The sequence below is a fragment of the Electrona antarctica genome (assembly GCF_951216825.1).
Source record: "Electrona antarctica genome assembly, chromosome: 3".
Classification (NCBI taxonomy): domain Eukaryota; kingdom Metazoa; phylum Chordata; class Actinopteri; order Myctophiformes; family Myctophidae; genus Electrona; species Electrona antarctica.
The window spans coordinates 19151196-19172693 of record NC_136808.1 but is presented as its reverse complement, the minus strand read 5'-3'; the positions used below and the strand labels follow the sequence as shown (position 1 = coordinate 19172693).

The 21498-nt window shown below is 42.8% G+C and overlaps 1 protein-coding gene across 1 annotated transcript in view; it reads right to left on the bottom strand.

Annotated features, from left to right (window-relative positions):
* Positions 1-21498, bottom strand: part of galnt2 (UDP-N-acetyl-alpha-D-galactosamine:polypeptide N-acetylgalactosaminyltransferase 2) — a 56064-nt gene that overhangs the window by 27097 nt on the left and 7469 nt on the right. Inside the window, exons 2-3 of the mRNA XM_079497100.1 lie at positions 6534-6618; positions 2957-3110 (exon numbers count right to left, since the gene is read on the bottom strand). Coding sequence (XP_079353226.1) covers positions 2957-3110; positions 6534-6618 — 239 coding nt within the window. The remainder of the gene's footprint in view (positions 1-2956; positions 3111-6533; positions 6619-21498) is intronic.

Sequence of the window (21498 nt, the reverse complement as noted above, 5' to 3'; positions counted from 1 at the left end):
GCTGGTAAATATAAAAGTTGCTGAATGAAACGGCTACTATGGTACTAAGAATAGCCAGAGGCTTGATGTCTTTTTCAACAAACACATGAAAATGTACATGTTTAAATCATTTGAGAAAAGATGCACAACCGAGACGGCCAAGCAGCAGCGCTTGCTGCACCCGTTTACTTATAGTTCCAACAAAGTGCTTGTCCTGTTCAACAAGTTTATGTAAAATATGTATGTTTTTCAGATCAGGTCAGAGTAGAGAAACAGAGTAAAGCGACAGGAAATCAACAGTAGAGAGAGAGAGGACATGCTAGACAAGACAGGGGGTCGATACCGACCCTAGTCCTGGCACTGAGCAGCAGATTTTCCGTGCAGACTGCACAGTATATCAGGGGTTTACAACAAGGTGTTCGCTTTTTGAGTGGTGCAACCACTCCAAGGAACAGCTACAGTTGGAGGCCATCGATAATGTCCTTTTCTTTTTGCTGAGGTTTGCGTGATCTGCGCAAAAGGACAGTTAACCCATTTTGGGCGGGAACCCCTTTTGGTGTTTTAAACATTATGTTATAATTTAGCTATTGAAAAATAGCAGATCTACAAGCTCATAGCGCGCCACCGAGTGGCGCGCTACGAGCTTGTAGGTCTGCTATTTTTGAAAAATCGTGAAAATATTTATTTCAGAAAACTGGAGGATTTAGAAGGATTTTTAAAAATGTTGAGGTCAGGCCTAAATGGGTCAAATGATAAGGGACAATATCGGTGGCACCCAACTGTATGTCCCTATGTTTAGAGTACCAACTGTTGCACCACTCATTGACCACTTGAACCCTATAGCATCCCTATACTGAGGGGAACTGCGAGGCGTTGTGAGCTAGCAGGTCTGCTATTTTGGACAAAGAGGTTTGGTGTCGAGGGGGGAGCAGATGTGTCAGCAACATACTGGCATCCCTAAAGCATGTCTATTGACGCAGGAGGTCTCTTCACTATTACAATTAGAACTTTAGCATTTGTTAACAAATGGCAGACGTGTAGTAATAATGTTATTGACACAGGATACTTTGGTTACATTTAAAATGTGGTGTTTTCATACCAAGACACTATACATAGATTAACAATAAGGATTATAAAACAGAAAAGGTTTTAATCTCAGGTACTTATTAATCGTCTGGAAACCATATGTCCAAAACCGTTAGTTTCAGGATTCAAATTAGAAACGGCAAAAGTACAGTAGCAGATCTACAAGCTCAAAACGTGCCACGTTTTGCGATAGCAGATCTGCTACATTTAAGGCTTTTGTGTGATGCGCAGCTGTAGTATGTTCAAGTAGGTCATTAATTTACCAAGAAAAACACACAAAAGGTTAGAATATGGAGACGATATATTTCTTGCAGTGGAGTAACCACAAGCTGCCCCGCTTAACATGGGGGCGTGTTGACATTGACGTATGGCCCCAGTAGCCAATGCTGGCGTCTACATACAGTATTTATGTCTATGGTCTGTAATCTGTATGTGGTGCACTGACTGCATCTGGCCGAGTCTTATCAGGACTACGCTAAATGAATGGCTTAATGTGTGTGCCGACTACACTTCCTGGTTGCATCCGATAGGCCACAAAGGAGGAATTAATTTCCCAGGAGGTCCTTTCCATTGTATAACGCCACACACACACACACACACACACACACACACACACACACACACACACACACACACACACACACACACACACACACACACACACACACACACACACACACACACACACACACACACACACACACACACACACACACACACACACACACACACACACACACACACACACACACACACACACACACACACACACACGGCAATCGCTTTTGGCTTGAAAAGGTCTGTGTGTTTTTGTGTGTGTGTGTGTGTGTGTGTTATAGTGTATATTTGTTGTGTGGTTTAGTGGTTCTCAAAGTGGGGTCCGGAGACCCCCAGGGGTCCTTGAGAAGGTTCCCCAGATATATAATGGATAGTTAGGATCCAAGAGGACTAGAGTGTACAAATAGGCATTTGGTTCCATTTCTACACTCCATGTTCTGAGGTTCTTGGGGCTTTCCAGGGGTCCCCAGCAAAAGTAGATAACATAGCATCACAATCATTTCATCACTTTGTCAATTTATAAGTTGGCTTTTCCTAAAAAGGGTATCTTTGAAAAACAAAGAAAGGCCAACTGTCCGGTAAGTTGGCTTTTCTAAAATAGCAGATCTACAAGCTCACAGCTCGCCACTTTGTGTTACTAACTCTGCAAACTTGTACATCTGCTTTTTAGCCCGCCAGAACCGTAGTAACTGTAGGATTAAATTAATCGTCTAGCCTGCCAGAACCGTAGCCTACGCTTTCCAGGGTTTATATTCTTTAATCCATGTTTTGATCCGATCGTATCGTTAGCTGCCGCTCGTTAGCATAACAGTCAAAGTGGGACAGTGGCCGCAGCCATTTTGAAGATGCGCACGCATCCACTTGCACTCTATGTGCTGCTTTCAAAGGCCTGTATCTCCAAATCGGCGCAATGAATGTCGTTTCTGGTGAAAACAAGGTTTTTCCAACGGCCGACAGCAGGCGCTGCGATACTCTGTCGGGTTTTTCCACCACCGACCGAGAGAACAACAACCGGTCAAGACACCACACACATTTTGTCAATGTAACATCCGGTTACGGATATTTGGCTCTTCAAAATAATGGTTGCGCGCGATAAAACCTTGGCAATGCGCGATAGATAAATGAATGCTGGCGGCAAAACGGTAAAATATTTGAAAAAAATATTGAAAATTCTTAATTTATTTTCTTCATACAAATCTTCTCTTCTGGGGGCAACTGGCACAAAACATTTTCAGACGGGTGTCCGCGGCCAAATACATATTCATTTTGGGGTTCTTGACATGAAAAAGGTTGAGAACCAGTGGTGAACGTCATGCAATGATACTGTACGTACTGGTCATGTCGGGTGTCGGGGACGGCGCGGTCCATGTGCAGCTTGTCACTCTCCACCTGGTTGAACTTGTTCCTGGAGTAGGGGTCCTGGCCCGGTCGGACCACCGTGGCTCCAATATACAGGTCCTGGTCAAAGTCCTGCCATCGTACCTTCCCTAAAAACACACACAACAATCATATGATTGTTACAAACGCATAACATACATACAGTATGAGTGGTCCGGCGCTATCAAGATTTGTATAATTTGATTAGCTTTCATATATAAATATTGTTGCCGTCAGGCAGAAACCTCTTATCTCCATATTTTAACTTTTAGTTTTTTCGTAAATGAACGCCCTAGTAGGCTACTTGATCATGATTGCACAAAGTCATACGTAGTTGTAAAGGTTGACTAATCAATGATATAAAATACTAGCGTGCACAATATTGAAATTATGACCGATATCTGATTTGCAGGGTCATATCGGCCGATATATTACATTATATATTCTTTTGAGAAAAGACAAGAACAGCGGAAAACAAACAAAAAAAGAAAATACACACAAGGGCTGCATTTTTCATACAATACACAATAAAAACAATGTTTGAATGTTCTCATACAATAGCAGCAATGGGCTGGAGGAAGAGATCCCATTTTTCATAGAACTTTCCATGATGTACATTTCCTCTATAATAACCATTCAATTGTCTTTGGTTGGTGGATCCCGTTGATAAATAATCAGGATTATCTTCAGACCGATTAGATACCAATGTGGCATTTGTATGGCCGACAAGGCCAATTTCGATATGCTACCGATTATATTTGTATATTTATATGTGTGTGTGTGTGTGTGTGTGTGTGTGTGTGTGTGTGTGTGTGTGTGTGTGTGTGTGTGTGTGTGTGTGTGTGTGTGTGTGTGTGTGTGCAGGGCGTTGCTGAAAATGAGCACCTGTGCTCAGCTACTTCCCTGGGTAAATAAAGGATTAAAAAAAATTATAAAAATATTGTAAATAATCGACAAAGTTAAGTTTCCACAGTTATATACACCATATAGCCTTCTAATTCAGTAGTTCTCGCACTTGGCTATTCAAAAACAACAGATGTACAAGCTCACAAGCATGTACATGTGTTCATTTGATATAGCCAATGCTAAAATCTAAAATGACGCGATGCTTTTCTTAAAACGGGCTGAACCGCCTGACACATATATAGTCACATAACACATAAGATATACAACTTCTGTCACCACAACGGATGATGTAGTTTACAACACGGACAATAATAACAGAGCTTCCTTGTGTGTATGCAAAGGAGGGTGTGTGTGAGAAACAAAGACGAACGTGTAGGTGTGTACTAGTGTACATACTGTATCTAGTCTACACAATGTGAATATGTCAATGTGTAGGCGCTGTGTGTGTGTGTGTGTGTACTTTGCATGCCAATCAGCTAAACGTTGCTATGATGATCTGTCTCTGCCCCCAGGATAGAAAGAGTGTGTGTTTAATATCCTTGATGATCTACAGGATTAGTAGAAGCTGGTAATTTCTCTTGGTAGCTCAGTCTCTCTCTCTCACACACACACACACACACACACACACACACACACACACACACACACACACACACACACACACACACACACACACACACACACACACACACACACACACACACACACACACACACACACACACACACACACACACACACACACACACACACACACACACACACACACACACACACACACACACACACACACACACACACACACACACACACACACAATGGGGTCTCATTCAAAGTGTGGCCTAACCTAACGCACCAAACCCACAGGATGTGCAAGCATAAGCGCACAGATGCTCCTCTTTTCTGCTCTATATTAATAAATGCAGCTGTTGTCAATGGCCGCACACAGACAGTCTGCTTGTGCAAGTGAAGCATTTTTCAAAACATTTTCAGGTGGGGGGTCCGCAATTAAATACACATCAATTTGGGGGTTCTTGACATGTTTGTAATATTTGAGAACCAGTGATCTATTGGTCCATTGATCTTCATGTCGAACAAGTTGAAATGTGCTGCCACTTCAGTTAACTTCTCTGTCCATTTGTCCTTCACCACTTCCATCGCCCTTTCATCCTTTTCCTTTCTCACAGATCTTTCCTTTCATCCCTCTCTTGCTCTCTCCATCTCTCCTCCCTTTTTCTTTTCCCCATTTATAGCATATTTCATATGACAGGCTGGTGTGTGTGTGTGTGTGTGTGTGTGTGTGTGTGTGTGTGTGTGTGTGTGTGTGTGTGTGTGTGTGTGTGTGTGTGACATGGGGGTTTAGACTGTGTAGTCTCGCTTCGTGTAAACTGTAAACTCATCCTTCATTTGGGTTATTTCCAAATGCCGGCTCAAACAGCGTGTATTGTGCTGTCAATGTTGTGGTCGCAGGCTGTTGAGATGTGAAGATCTGGTTCACGATGGACCAAAACAAAAGGCTAAATCAAACGCACATGGGGTGCATAGCACAGCAACGGCTATGGAACGCCTTCATTAGATGTTCTCAAATAGAAAACTGTTTTTTTACAAATTCTCAACAAAAATGCACAGCACTGCTTTTCACTTCAGCCGACTGATGGAGTTTGGTACGGGGCCCCAGGTCCTACTACGGGCCTTCTACAGAGGTACCGATAAGAGCACCTTGATCAGCTGCCTGGTATGTTACATTTTCTGCCATCAGCAGCAGATCATGGACAGCCATTAATTTGTTCACCATGAAGAGTGATTGTTTTGTTGAAGCGCTCTGTCTCTGTGCCACCTCTGTCGAGTGGAAACCACTCACACATGTCCAAAATAGGAATTCAAGGATTCAAATTCAAAAATAGCATATCTACAAACTCAAAATATGACATTTCACACCGTCTTTTGAGCTTGTAGATCTGCTACCTCAATGCTTTTGTGTGATGCTGTAGTATGATCAAGTATGGTGTTAACCCATTTAGACCTGAGGACGCATGTGTGTCATATTATAGCTTTAAGCCCATTTTGGGCGGGAACCCCTTTTGGTGTTTTAACTAAGCATTATGTTATACTTTAGCTATTGAAAAATAGCAGATCTACAAGCTCATAGCGCGCCACTCGGTGGCGCGCTATGAACTTGTAGGTCTGCTATTTTTGAAAAATCGTAAAAATGCGGCACAAATCTTGGAATATATATTCTTTCAGAGCGAACGTTTTTTTTATTTCGACGTCAGGCCTGAATGGGTTAATTTAGGAGGGGGGAAAAAACAATACAATATGGAGACAAGGTTTCTGCTCGACAACAATGTGTTTAAATGAAAAACTAAATGTCTGAATAGTTTCCACACAGTTTCTAGCCCCTACATCGAGTCAGTGAGGCAGAGATTGATGATGGTCTGGCTACAACGAGACACTAATGGAACACTTTAAGTGTGTCTAGACGCGTGATGCGTCTGGCCGGGCATTGTGTTCCAAGTGCCGTCATGTAAGGTGTCAGGTGCCTCCTCTGTGTATCACGTCTCCTGTCTTTGGTGTTAAGTACCGGTATGCCCCAGTACATTGTGGGTAGCGTAGTTGTTTGGCCCCTACCTGGCGGTAGCGTCTCCAGACTGTGTGTCTTGTCATCGGAGCCGTGAGCCTGACTTTTACTGGAGTCACTGGAGCTCCACTCATCCTGCAGGGAAAACACAAAAACACAATGAATGACATACGCTATTTGGAACAATCTGCCTGTAGCCTGGCCCAGCCTGTGTGCTTTCTGGTCTAGAGGGGCGGGGGACAATCTGCCTGTAGCCTGGCCCAGCCTGTGTGCTTTCTGGTCTAGAGGGGCGGGGGACAATCTGCCTGTAGCCTGGCCCAGCCTGTGTGCTTTCTGGTCTAGAGGGGCGGGGGACAATCTGCCTGTAGCCTGGCCCAGCCTGTGTGCTTTCTGGTCTAGAGGGGCTGGAACAATCTGCCTGTAGCCTGGCCCAGCCTGTGTGCTTTCTGGTCTAGAGGGGCGGGGGACAATCTGCCTGTAGCCTGGCCCAGCCTGTGTGCTTTCTGGTCTAGAGGGGCTGGAACAATCTGCCTGTAGCCTGGCCCAGCCTGTGTGCTTTCTGGTCTAGAGGGGCGGGGGACAATCTGCCTGTAGCCTGGCCCAGCCTGTGTGCTTTCTGGTCTAGAGGGGCGGGGGACAATCTGCCTGTAGCCTGGCCCAGCCTGTGTGCTTTCTGGTCTAGAGGGGTGGGTGCCAGTCGAAAACAGGCAGTGGATTTGTGAGTTGCTGTGATAGGAGAAGGATATCAAACGGAACACAACCACCCTAAAGACTAATCATTGTGTATATTCCTGCACTATACCTGCATCCAGTGATCTTGGTACATAGAAATTGATCTATTGAAGATTCTGACTTTCAAATGTACATCATTTTTGTTTTGATTGTATTGCTGTATTGTTGTATTGTGCTTTCTGCTTTGGCAATGTAAACGTATGTTTTCTCATGCCAATAAAGCCCTTTGAATTGAATTGAAATTGGATCCTATTGGTTCACCGATCCGAGCGCGGGCTCCCACTTCCTATGCCATATTTTCCAATGCGTTTCCCCAGGCTTTTCATTTTTGAGCCGAATGTGAAGGAAAATAAAAGCCTGTGTCCTTCAGGTCTAAAAGCAGCTTAAGAGGTGCGAAAGAGAAAGTGTGAAAGAGGTGTGAAAAATTTATCATGGACAATGTATTGGATTTTGTATTTTATTTCAGCTGATAATAGCTGAACGACAAGCTCACAATGTGTCGCAGCGCTACACGTTGTGAGCTTGTCGATCTATTTTCAGCAAAAGCCTTCCCCACAATACAGATGCTGAGGTTTAGGGGTTTAACCACTGGCATAAGTGTGTACATGTACACCTCATCATAGTCAAGTGACAGTCCAATGTTCCAATCTTTGACCCGATCTCAAGAATGAACAAACTGTGACAAGTATCACCAAGGTGGAGAGAGAGAGACAGAGACTCAATAGAGTGATTGTGCTGCTGAAACCATATCTGCATTCTAGTGCCACACACACACACACACACAAGTGCAAACAATACAAACACGATTTCAAAGGGACCCGGCTCCGACCCTGGCACAGCCTCCCACACCGGCGTGTATATACACACACACATGGTGGGGTTAGTCTTTCGAGACAGACTGTTGCACTATTTTTCCTTTATCGTTTGCTGATGGGTTCTCAGATTGCGGTTGGGTAGACAACCTTAGTAGAGATGTACCTGCACGATACATTTGTTCTCCCCATCCCCTCTCTATATTTGTGGCAGTTTTTACCCTTCTGCGCATAAGTGTCAGATTTTACCCTTCTGTGCATAAGTGTCAGATTTTACCCTTCTGTGCATAAGTGTCAGATTTTACCCTTCTGCGCATAAGTGTCAGATTTTACCCTTCTGTGCATAAGTGTCAGAGAGAGCAGCAGGGCTAGCCCAAAGTCTCTGCATGGGGCACTTAGACTTAGTACAGGTCAGTTTGTGAATTCTGCCGAAGATGTGGAAGAAGACAGGATGATGATGGATAGAGGTAGAGAGAGAGAAGAGGTAGAGAGATGAGAAGGATAGAGAGAGAGGGGTAGAGGTAGAGAGAGAGGAGAGATGGATGGATAGGTCAGGGAGCGAGAGAGAGGGATGGCTAGGTCAGGGAGAGAGAGGTAGAGAGAGGAGAGAGGGGGGTGGGGGAGAGGTAGAGAGAGGGGGGTGGGGTAGAGAGAGAGGAGAGAGAGGGGTGGGGTAGAGGTAGAGAGAGTGACAGCTGTGTGAATTATTAAAAAGATGGAGTAATGATTCGTCTGCAGTGTTGCCAATTTAGCAATTTTGTTGCTTGATTTAGCAACTTTTCGTAAAAAACACTTTTTATCTCTAAATGATACAGAAACATTTTTTATTTCTCCAACACTCAGTCAACAACACATGATGTGATGTAGTGACATAGTGAGAGCAAAAAATACATATCATATTACTAAAATGTCCCATTTATTTATTACGTTTACCAATAAAGATCAGTGTAACAAACTTTAACAAGCCCAAATTGATTAAATCAATTAATTACCAGCTGCATTATTATTATCTGCGGGAGTCCGCTATAACTGCCTCTGTGTCAGTTTCAGCGCAGTAGTTTAGGTAAGAACCAAAATGATCTAAGGCGGAACTATTATGTTCTGAGTTGTTTGTTTCCGCCCGGACATATTTGACAGACACAGTCAGTCAGTCAGTCAGTCAGTCAGACAGACAGACACGAGAAAGCTTCTGGACTAGCACAGCGACGTCAGCCAATGAGAAAACCAGCTGGACTATATAATACTACTAGAGGACTAGCTTGCGTCGATGATAGACTCAGCTTGCTATTTCTAGAGTAATCTAGTAAGAGAATGACACGCTTTGATCTCGCCGCAAAGCGGGGTGCTATGGGCTATAGTTCCAAACATTGGAACTATCCCATTGAGATAGAATGAGCACTTCCGCATTCCAATGGGAGTCAACGCTCAGCGTTTTACTCTGGCTATATCATAGTGGCTGGTAAAAAATACAAGCTATTCAAAGCTCACATCACGTCACTTCGTGCCACGGCCAAATACAAATCATTCTGGGGGTCCTTGACACAAAAAACACTTTCAACACAATCAGGATTGGACCCAAAAATCTGGCATGTAAATAATGTATGGGACTCCAGTGGTGTTTTATCTTCTATCTCATCAGAGAATAAACATCACTGAGTGTGATTACTCAATACAGCACATGTGATCTCATACTGGAGGTGTGCGTGTGTAAAAAAAAAAAGAAAAAAACTACACGACTATAAATACGTTCTTTCCCATAGAAGGAGAAAAACATTCTGTACGCGTATGGGAGGTTGTGCGTGTGTGTGTGTGTAGCAGACATTCCATCAGTCTCCATTAGCTTCCTGTGACTGAACATGTGTGTGAGTGGTTACATGGAACACATGTACATTATGTTTTCCTGTCTGCATATTATTGTGTGGAAGTATGATGATATATGGCTGTGATGTAGCTCTGTGTGTGGCAGTGTGAGAGAACAACAATGAAGTAGAGTGAGAGAGAAAGGGAGAGAGAGAGAGAGAGAGAGAAAGAGCGAAAGACACTGAAAGAGAGAGACAAAGAGACAGAAAGACTGCAAGAGAAAAACAGAGAGAAAGAGAAAAAAGACAGAAAGCGAGAGAAAGACAAGAGAAAGGGGGATTCATATTATAGGCCGAGGTCAGCCTACGGCCTATAAACATGACATCACATTGTTGGTAATTGGAAATACATCATGACATCAAATTATTCCCTCACTTATAATAATAATTATAATATTATGTAAAATATATTATTAATCCACAGGTCTTGTGAAGTTTGAGTTAAGGCTGGTGATGTGAAAACCATGTACAACCAACACTCTGTGACTTTATTTCACTGCTTTCAGAACTGAAGATATATATATTTTTAGCAGCTTCACTTTGGTCGCACAGGTTTGTGTTGGTAAAAAAAAAAGTCTCGCTCCAGCTCACTCTCTTCCATTCAACATAATTTCTGCTACTATATCATTCATGAGCAGCAACGATTAGTTCCTATGTTTTTGCAAAGGGATTGTATATTGTTTTATTTTATTTATTGTATTATAAAACCACCGGGGTTCCGATCACCACCAATGCTGATTGGATTGGTCAGGATGTTTCAAGCTGGGGCGAAGACAGCAGGCGGCAGACTTCCCATCTTGTGTTTTGTGCCAGGGATCCCCAGAAGAGAACATTATCAATATCTGGTTAAAGTTATTGTGGTGCTACATTAACTACTTGTGCTGGGGGACCCCCTGGAATAATAACATAATTAAAAAAGGTGATGTAATTGAGCTCTTTTGTGGTTTAAAACAATCTTCTTCTTTTTTTTCGACAAATGTTAAATTGAATAGGCATGGGAACCTAGGGTTCAAGCGGTAAATAAAACATGAATACCAGTGAAGAATATTCTATAAGCTACCATTCAGGGAATGCCAAGCTTGAAACACATTTCGCGCCTATCTGCTACTTTTGATGCTTTTGTGTGATGCTGTAGTATGATCAAGTAGTAGGGCATTAATTTCAGAAAACACAAACAGTTAACATATGGAGATAGGAGGTTTCTGCCTGACAGCGATATGTAGGCCTTTTTCATTTGTAACGCAGGAGCAAAGGGCGTGCAATTCAGAGGAACAAAAGAAAAAAAGATACAAGATTTAACATGTAAGATAAGGTTTGAAGGTCTGAACAGAATGTCAAAATACAATGGCCTGGTTTCCCAAAGGACACATGGTGTAAGAGGTATGGTGTAACACATGCTCAGATGCCCTCTAGGCCGCACACAGAAGCCTGTGAACATAGACATTCCGTGCATAGATGTGCCACGCCTTGGTAGGCCTCAGGCCTGGTATGGTATGGTATGCCTCAGGTCTACCATTCATTCCACCATCCACGTATGTTAACAGCATCCTAAGGTTAGCAAGGAATATGGTGGAGATATGGTGTACCAGCATACAATAAGGTCAGACTAAAGAGGTCCTTTGTCCACCAGTCAACATTGAGGCTTAATCAGGAGTAAGCGGTGGATATTGCTCTTGTCTTCATGTCTTTATGTATGTAAATTGTCTTGTTCTTTGTGTTATGTCAAATGTGTGTATATGTGTTCTGCATACTTTTTTTTTTAAGAGAGCCTACTGTCAGCTGTCCAGCAGTCCAAATATTATTAAATTAAATTTCAGAATGGTAGACCTGAGGCCTACCATACCAGGCCTCAGGCCTGAGGCCTACCATTGTGTGGCACATCTATGCACGGAATGTCTATGTTCACAGGCTTCTGTGTGCGGCCTAGAGGGCATCTGAGCATGTGCTACACTATACCTGTTACACCATGTGTCCTTTGGGAAACCGGGCCAATATTGATCGACCTGATCATTTGACCTGTTCATTGTATTTAAAAAAGGTAGGGAAAAAGTATTTTCTTTGGTTAAATAAGTGTATATATATGTAGTATCCATGTCTCTCTCTTTATTAAACAGTGAAGTGATGACACAAAATTAGCAGACAAAATTGGAACCGGCCGATTCTATAAAGCCCTCTAAATCCTGACCTAAGCTTTCTGAAAAACTTCAAATATTTATATAGCACCATCAAAGTTTTTGAATACTGTACATACTGTACAGAACCCCAAGAGGGATTCCCGTCCAGAAGGGTTAGAACACCAAAAGGGGTTCCCGCCCAGAATGGGTTAACAAAAAACAAACAAACACCTATGCCACCTTACTTACATGCCACCTTTAAGATGGCATGTCTGGTATGCCAAACTATTCTGAGTGTGCTCGAAAAGTCGCTCAACACCTAATAAAGTCTTCAAAAAAGGGAGCTACAGTGTGCAAACTTTTATTATTTAATCGTTGACGTTAATGTGTCATTTTAAGTTGAGCACCTGCCTTCCCTTTATATGGTATGCGGATGGTGTGCGACCTCCTTTGATCTTCACTGTACCTTTTCTAGGTTTTTCCAAGATTGCAGGAAGCCACCCAAACTAAATGTTTATTTTATTCACCGTGTGCGTGCGTGCGTCCGGTGGATTTCCCTTTCCTCTCATGTTTCACTCCTTGGCTGAGTTTACATGCTGTGGTATCTTTGTTTTGACTCCATGCATCCACGCAGCCTTATTTGACTGAATGCATCGCTGCGGTCCTGTGGTCACGTTTTATCTGAACCATTTAGTTGACAAAAGAGATGTTTGTATCAGGTGGCTGCTGGTCAATCATTCATAAACTTTGCAGGCTGGACTCTGGGCTGTGTGCGTGTCACATGACATTACATGTCCCATGATGTGAAAGAGATAAAGAGAGACGGAAGACAAGAGACAGAGACAAGAGACAGAGAGAACGCAAAGATACTCTACCTCGCCCTTTAGGACAGTATATGTGTTGCTTTTTAATCTGATGGTCAATGGGTGGCTACCACTGGAAAATCCCAATGGAACCTCAGTAGGCCCACACAGGGAGCAGATTGATATCACCTAAATCACCTGTAGCAGTTGTGTCAGATATGAATGAGTGCCAGACAGTGCAATACAGTGTATTATTTATATTCGCTGGCAGTTGATAAAGACCTTCTGAAGGTCAAAATGTAGGAAACAAAAAAGGATGCGATATTACCGGTATATACCCATAAAGATTTGTCCGCGACCAACAAATGGCTCCCGACCGACTGTTTGGGAAACAGTGAGCTTAGTGTCAGATGCTATAGTTAGTCCTCCTGGGCTGGAGTCTAACAGCCCCTTGCACACATTGCACACACAATGCATAACAGTGGCAATTTAATTTCTTTTTTTTATGCGTACTGCATGAGCCTGAAGTGACGATGTGGGTGTTGGGGATGATCAATGGCATTTAGTATTGTGAGTGCTAAACATGTGATGACTTTATTGTTCATGTCAGAAAGTGTGTGTGTGGGAAGCTAGATACGGGTAACATTACACATAATGTGGAACAAACTCCCAGAAAACTCCCAGAAATTTTGATTGAGTTACTTTTCTTTTTCGCTTTACATTTCTCTTCTACACTAACTTCCTAATCCTAATATCATTGTATAATTGTGTTTCCTTTGCTTGATGTTCTGTGTGAAATGTGCTACACAAAGTATCACTATTCTGAGGAGAACTTTAGCCAGTCTACAAATTCACAATGCCTAGCAGTGTGAGGCGTTGTGAGCTTGCCTTGTAGATCGGCTATTATTTGGGAAAGAGGTTTGGTGTAGCGGGAAAAAGAGCATACCAAGTACAGAGTCAAGGATCGAGGGCACATAAGTTGGTGAACCAATAGGGAGCCGGCATTGGATTCCAGCTCGAAGTTTGAAAATTGAAACCGCCCCTCTAGTCCTTGGAAAGGGCTCGTTCCTCCAGCCTAACATGAATCCAACATACACTGATGATACTAGTGCTGGGAAACAAGTCTTTGATTAAAATCCATGAAAAAAAACTACAATCTACGACTACAACACAATTTTATGTGGTGGGGGTCCCTGCTTCAACTTTCTCTCAGCTAAGGAATCCTTGGGGTGAAAGAATGTTGAAGACACCTGATTTAGGGCTTTCGGCGCAGGTGTGTAAATTGTCTGTGATGACAGACACCACACCCACCACACTTAAATCAAATACAACCTTTTAAGGTCAGAAAGGCTGTGCAGTTCTCCTCCTCTCTTCAAATCACTGGTATTGGAAACTACAGGGCAGAGCCCAAAACGGGTGTTTGTGTTGAGGGACCAACAATGACAATGATAATGACAACAATGATGACAGGGCTCAGGGCAACAGCTAACTACATATTAGTCACAGCAGGCAGCAACACTGCTAAGAAAAGACGGGAAAGAAAAAACGGATGGGAAATAAGAGCAGAGACAAATCGGGGTACTAAGAAGAGAGAAAGAAAGAAATGGAAGTGAGAGAGAGACAGAAACACAGACAGTCAGACAGCGTTTATCACCATATGGTTTGTTGAAGAGAAACCAGAGGCCTTAATGACATCACAGACACTAATATATGGCCTGAAGTCACAAGAACATAGTACATACAGTATGTAACCTTTAACACACACACACACACACACACACACACACACACACACACACACACACACACACACACACACACACACACACACACACACACACACACACACACACACACACACACACACACACACACACACACACACACACACACACACACACACACACACACACACACACACACACACCTTAATCTCACTATAGGAGATTTTTTTTTATTTAACCAGTAAAAACACATTGAGATTGAGACTACGTCTCTTTTTCAAGTGGGAACTGGCCAAGCGGCAGAATACATAATTACACTTTCAAACACTACATTGTACATGTCAAGTTATACAACAGCCAAATAATAAATCCATGAAACAATACCTCCAGAAGCCTATAGAATACAACAGTACTCCAAAATAATACACTAACAATAACCGGGTACAAGAACATTTGCACACGAATACACAAGTACATTTATGGACCGGAACAAAAAATACCAATAAATAAATAATAATTATAATAATAATAAATATATGGGTATATGCGAGGGCTAGTACGCATCCAAACATGTGCAGGTGTTGGAATGTACAGTTAAGATGACCCTTTTGAAACTTCTCAAGGGAACTTCCGAGGCCAATTTTAATCTGGCTTGCAGGTCGTTCCACGACCAGGGGCCAAAGAAAGTAAGACACTTTTTAAAGGCTGGTACTACACACCGTAGCCAGGCATTTGATCTGAGGTTTAGCCCATTGCTTACCAAATTAAATTTGGAGGAAATGTAAAGGGGTCAGACTCAACACACCAAGAATGGCTTGGTGAATAATGGTGAATTCATGAAAGCCATTTTTTTACCGTAAGCCTAAAGCAAAATAAATAGCAGATCTACAAGCTCACAATGCATCAGAGCGTGTTGTGGGCTTGATCGGCAATTCTCCGGTGCAAGACACCAGCTAAGTGTAAATCAGGAATAATTATCTAATCTGTGTCTAATCCCACCATGAATCTTTTTTCTAAATGTAAACATCTCTCTAAAAATATTTTTTTCAAAACAGGGGCACACACACACAGACACACAAGACCACACAGGCGGTCCATACCGAAACAAAGGGTCCGCCTACTCACCGAAACAAAAGGCGGGTTGTGTCATTAGAAAGCCTACTTCCCTTAGTGGGAGCACCCTGAGCCCCCCACCACACGTATAAAGCCTACTTCCCTTAGTGGGAGCACCCTGAGCCCCCCACCACACGTATAAAGCCTACTTCCCTTAGTGGGAGCACCCTGAGCCCCCCACCACACGTATAAAGCCTACTTCCCTTAGTGGGAGCACCCTGAGCCCCCCACCACACGTATAAAGCCTACTTCCCTTAGTGGGAGCACCCTGAGCCCCCACCACACGTATAAACGTTACTTTTTGGCCAGAAAGGGATTTTTTTTACCGGACGAAAAATATTCTCTATGAGGCAATTCTCTGGGCAATATCGGTAGAAGGCGCAGTGGAGTAACTAAAAGCATTTTTTTCCCGGTGGAAACAAAATCCCCTTTTGGCCAAAAAGATCCGGCTTAGAGTGCTCCCACTAAGGAAAGTAGGCTTTCTAATGACACAACCCGCCTTTGTTTTGGTGAGTAGCAAAAACGTTCTTTTTTATTTTCGCTACAGAGGAGAGGCTGGTCTGCATTCATGCGAGTGGCGGAAGTCGAGAGTAACATAGCTCTAAATGCAACGCATTAGAGCTATGGACCAGAGCTACTATTCTCTATGCATTTAGTAGTAGACACTCTTTATCCAGAGCAGCTCCACCCAATTAGCAGGTTATTTGGGGTCCGATGCGGATGATCAGAGTTTGGGAAAAGTCCTAAAGACCCCCAATTACCCATATTTTATCAAAAGGTTTTTTAATTCAAAAAACCTTTAAGTTTATTAAAGTTTCTATTCAGATGTTTGCGATAAGAATATCGTAAACATGCCTTGGTAACCTCATATGTCTCATATGTCCTAACCTGTTACTTACTGTAGTATGATCAACTAGGGCATTAATCATTTACGAAAAAAACACTACAAGTGGATTCTGCCCGACAGCAACAACATGATGTCATATCCAGACTCCAGACTAGAGCAGCTTGCACACAGCGTTTATAGACATTGGAACCGATCAACCAATGTCCGGTCATCTGTCATTATTAGCACAAATAGCTTGGCTGAAACGATGGTAAACATGAACTTCTCATGGTAGTGGTAATAACAGGTGGTAAATGACCGGGTTGTCAGACTAGACACAGCCAGGATGTTCCAAAGAGACAGCAACGAGCAGCAGAGCTCATATACTAAAAGAAAATGCTGGACGGTGAGAGCATTGAAGTGGATCACGGCAAGAGGAGCCAAGCTCTGCAGTGCGTCTTTACCGTAGAAATGCAGGACACAACAAGACAGACAAGGCAGACAGGCAAGCAGCTCAAATTAATACTTTCTGTGCACACACGGGCCCCTTAAAGCAGTGCTTCTCAAAGCTATTTTCAGCAAAGGGATTTGGTGAAGAGGGAGAAAAGAGCAAACCAAGTACAGAGCTAAAGGTCAAGTTGAGGGTCGAGTTGATATCATGAACCATCCCAGACCTTGCAGGTCATTTGGGACAGGTTTGCTTTCAGTCCCCAGAATCACAACTAAATGAGAAAAGAAGCAGAGTTCAGTTTCTTTTTTTTTATGCACCTGCATCTGGAACAAACTCCCAGAAAATGGCACATCTGCTACAACTCTTAGTTTTGTTAAATCAAACCCCCCAAAAAAGAGAGAAAAAAAGTTCCTTTTGCTGCCTTATCATTGAGATCTTGTAAACGTTTTGCATTGTAATTCTACTCTAATGTTTCGCTTTCATTTGTACTGTACTTGTATCTGTTATATTAAAACGTAATTTTATAATGTTTTATTTTGCTCTGTCTTGATGTCTTCTTGATGCTTTTAATGTACAACCCCACAAGCCACAGTGTGTTTCGTTGCTTGTAGACTGTCTATTTTTAGTGCGCAACACCCACACACAACGAATTATAAATCAGGAGGACTCAGTGTAGACAGCTCTGGTTGCACAGACTCCACAGGGAACTGTCTGGTGACAAATGTAGTTGACAACATTAATTTAAGACTGCAATCACCAAGTCTGTCAGTCAGTCTGTCTCTTTCTCTTCCTTACACACTATTTACAGTTTAGGCGATTCTACAAATGCATTCTAAATCAGTTGTTCTCAAACTTTTTGATGACAAGGACCCCCAAAATTATATGCATTTGGCCGCGGACCTCCCAATCTGAAAAATGTTTGATGCCAGGACCCCCCAGAATAGAAGATTTGTGTTACTGTAATAAATGCAACATTATGCGCTGGGATGGCACAGTGGTAAAGTCCCTGCCCACCACCGCAGAGGTTGTGGGTTGGAATCCACCATGGTGCATCTGGCTTCGTCAGGCGTCTATGCGAACACAATTGGTCTGTGTTCGGGGGAGGGAAGCCGGGCGGGGAGGGTGAGATTAGTGAACCCAAGGTTCAGGTTGTGAGTTCAAATCCCTGAGAAAACTTAAACTTTTGAAGTTTCATGAAAAGTAAAATAAAAATACACTTAAACCCCTTTTTTTGCTGGGGAATTCTTCAAAATAAAGACGATACAGTGCCAGCAGATATGGCAGATTTTACACTGAAAAGCCGCTCCCTTCCGTCCGTCCCCCAAAACCGGGAGGCATAATCTTCCGTTCTTACCTCATGCTGGTCATGCTAAAGCTAAAGTCAATCACTGATTGGCTCCTCAGTCCACCTGGAACAGCCGGCTCAGCACTACTTGACCACAAAATAATGTGGAGTTACATCACTAGAGGACGCTACATATCGTTGCTGTCTGGAGGAAACCTCATAACTCAATTTGAGGTTTTTGATTTTATTCCATAAATCTGTGCTATTGAACACCCTTTACGTCTGTGTGTTGTTTCGAAAATATTGAACCAATGGAAAGTAATAAAAAACGCATTGGACAGAACCTCTTAACTCCATTGGACCCTCAAACTGTCTGCTAAAACAGCTAACTCCACCACCTCTCTCCTTCCCATGCAAGTAATTGACAATATCTAAAATCACAACATCAACGTTGATGAGGCAGTAAGTATTGCATCGTTAAAAAAAATATAAGGTTTTATTCATTTCCTTAAAAACGTATATTTTTAATTTCCTGAAAAATGAACATTTTGGACAGCAGAAATATGCAAAGTTGACATCTAATAATTGACCAATGGATTTTTACAGATTTCTTATTCAACTTTGTGGACAATTTAAGTCTAAGACTATATACAAGTAAATTTAACAATGGAGTACAATACTCCGGATAAAACAAGTCAAGCATGGGTTTTCAACCGGTGGTCCGCGGACCCATGGTGGTCCACAAAGATATTGCAGGTGGTCCCTGAAGGAAAATAAATTAAAGGGGGGGGGGGGGGGCTATTTGACAGTGCAGTGCAGAAACATAATTGCCTTGATGCATAACGACAACGAGCATCAACATGCACCACAGCTGAATACAGACACACACGCACCTGACCTCTGAGAGTCTGGAGTCATTTCTCTCCAAAAGCCCTCGAATATGATGGAATATGATTAAAGATTATTGTGATTATGGTATCACATGCTCAATTCTTTTCCCATATCTTTGATTTGGGGGATGCTGGACAGTAGTGCTATTTCGGGACTGTCCCGCGAGATGCAGGACGGGTGGTCAGCCCACCTGACACAATAGTGCTGTTCCCCAGGTTGCTCTTAGTCAGAATGGTGGTCACTGGGTCAAAATCAGTTGAAAACCCCTGCTCTAAAGCATAGCTTAGCTGTGTATTTTGACAAGTAATTAGCACAGGCTTTCATAATTAGATAAGATAACACACGCAATCAAATGGATGTAATACATAGAAAGAATAAAGTTGAGCTCGCTTATTATTGTTAATGCAAATAGGACACTCAATTTCAGATTACTCGACACCGTCATCACATCCCTTATAGTTAATTTATATGATTAATTATCAATAAGCACAAGCAAGCAATGAAGCAAGACCGCAGACATCAGCAGCACCCAATGGAGGCAATCTTACAGGCCTAATAATAAATGCAACACACACACAAGTCCTTCCTAAGTTCCTGGTCTCCACTTCAATGGACTCACACACTCTGGGGTCAGTCAGTAATAATCTATACTTAGGCCCCAGCCACACGGCTCGGGCTGTTACCCGTTCAAGTTTGAAGCCGGCATTAAAGTTTTGAGCGTCCACATTGCGGTTATGTTAATTATGCATGTAGTCCAGAGTCCAGACGAGAGCAGTAACGCTCCGGACACCCAGAGAAAGCTGCGTGTAGGCTATACAATGCATGGCCTGTAAAATGCATTTGTGGCCTTATTTGTGGCATAATCATTCAGTAGGCTACTGGGCATAATCAACTGTAGCCGAGTGAATCATTACAATTTTAATGATTTTACATTAGCCTTCTAATATTCTCACAACTACCCTCTTCTGCCAGAAATAGGCTACAAAGTATACAGTACATAAGCATGAGTTTCATAGTTTGCGGATCTTAAAGTTCACAACGGAGGGCGACATGATGCATTGTGAACTTATATGAGTTTGACTTTGGAGATGGATATATTCGGTGCGCAACACCGCTGAATGTCAGATAATTGCTCGTTAACACCTTAATTGCCCAGCGATTTATAGCAGCGGAGCACTTTTACAGACGAACCGGATGTTATCCCGGATGTGGGTGTAGCAGCTAAATGTAGCCAAAACACGGCGATCGACAACAACGGGAGGTATGATTAAATCTACCGCTACTAGCGACTGGACAGCGGGGGGCCGTCTAAAGGTGGCCTTACACTAGCCGATTTTTTTCAATCTGAAATCTGATCACCACACACTACAGGATAATCGGAGCGGGGCAGAGCAAATATCAAACATTCTTGATGTTGATCGGGCCGATCCCGATCGCGCTTTGAGCGGTCGGGCACCCCCCGAGCGTCAAAAATGCCCGATTATCGGCTAGTGTAAGGCCACCTTAACACATGATCTTTTCTTAGAATTACACGGGATGATTTAGAACGCAAAGTTAACGTTTTAAGATTTTCGGTCTCGTCGGCTAAACAGGGGGGGGAACATCGAATGTTACACAACAGTGTTTCCCAGAAGCCCTAGCAGCTCAGAACAGCACCAAAACATGGATTAAATAGCGGGGAACACGGGTTATGCAGTAGAACTTAAGAGAAATTGCACATAGGCAAGGTGAAATTATAAACAGTTAAAACAGGCTGTTTATAGAGGAATATGGACCGTAAACGATGTGTTTAAAAACTATTTATCCTACCCGGGGTCTCTCAATGCAAAGCAGTTTTGAAGTTACACAAAGGCTTTGCCGTGACATTTTGGCTGATTGCTTGCAAAGAAAATAATAAAAAATAATAATAGACCGAGTTGAAGCATGGATAGCACCTTCAGAATGTTTCATTTCCACCCAAGAAGATGAAGCACATTGACGAGGTCCATGCTGCTGTGCACTGGGCAGTCAGACCTGCCTGTGAGAGGGACAGACAGACAGTGGTGGCTGCGTGCTGCCTATCTTTATAGCCTATATACTAATCTATTCTACATTACACCATTAGTAACAATAATGTCGATCATCAATTTTTCTTCTTGTCTTTCCAGATTGGTAATCACCATAATTTACATCAAGCTCACTGGCTGCAGATCGGCTATTTTTGGAGAAGAGATTTATAGACATTATGTGCAAATATAAAATAGCTGTGATACTGGAGGTGGAAAGCCTGATGACGTGAGGTTAGTTGGGGACGAGGGGACGTTTCAGCAAATAGGCGGCATTCGCTGTACACACAGAGACGACAATGTCGCGTCTCCAAAGTTTGCCACTCTGGGAGGCGGTTTCAAAAAGAGTCGGTTAAGTCC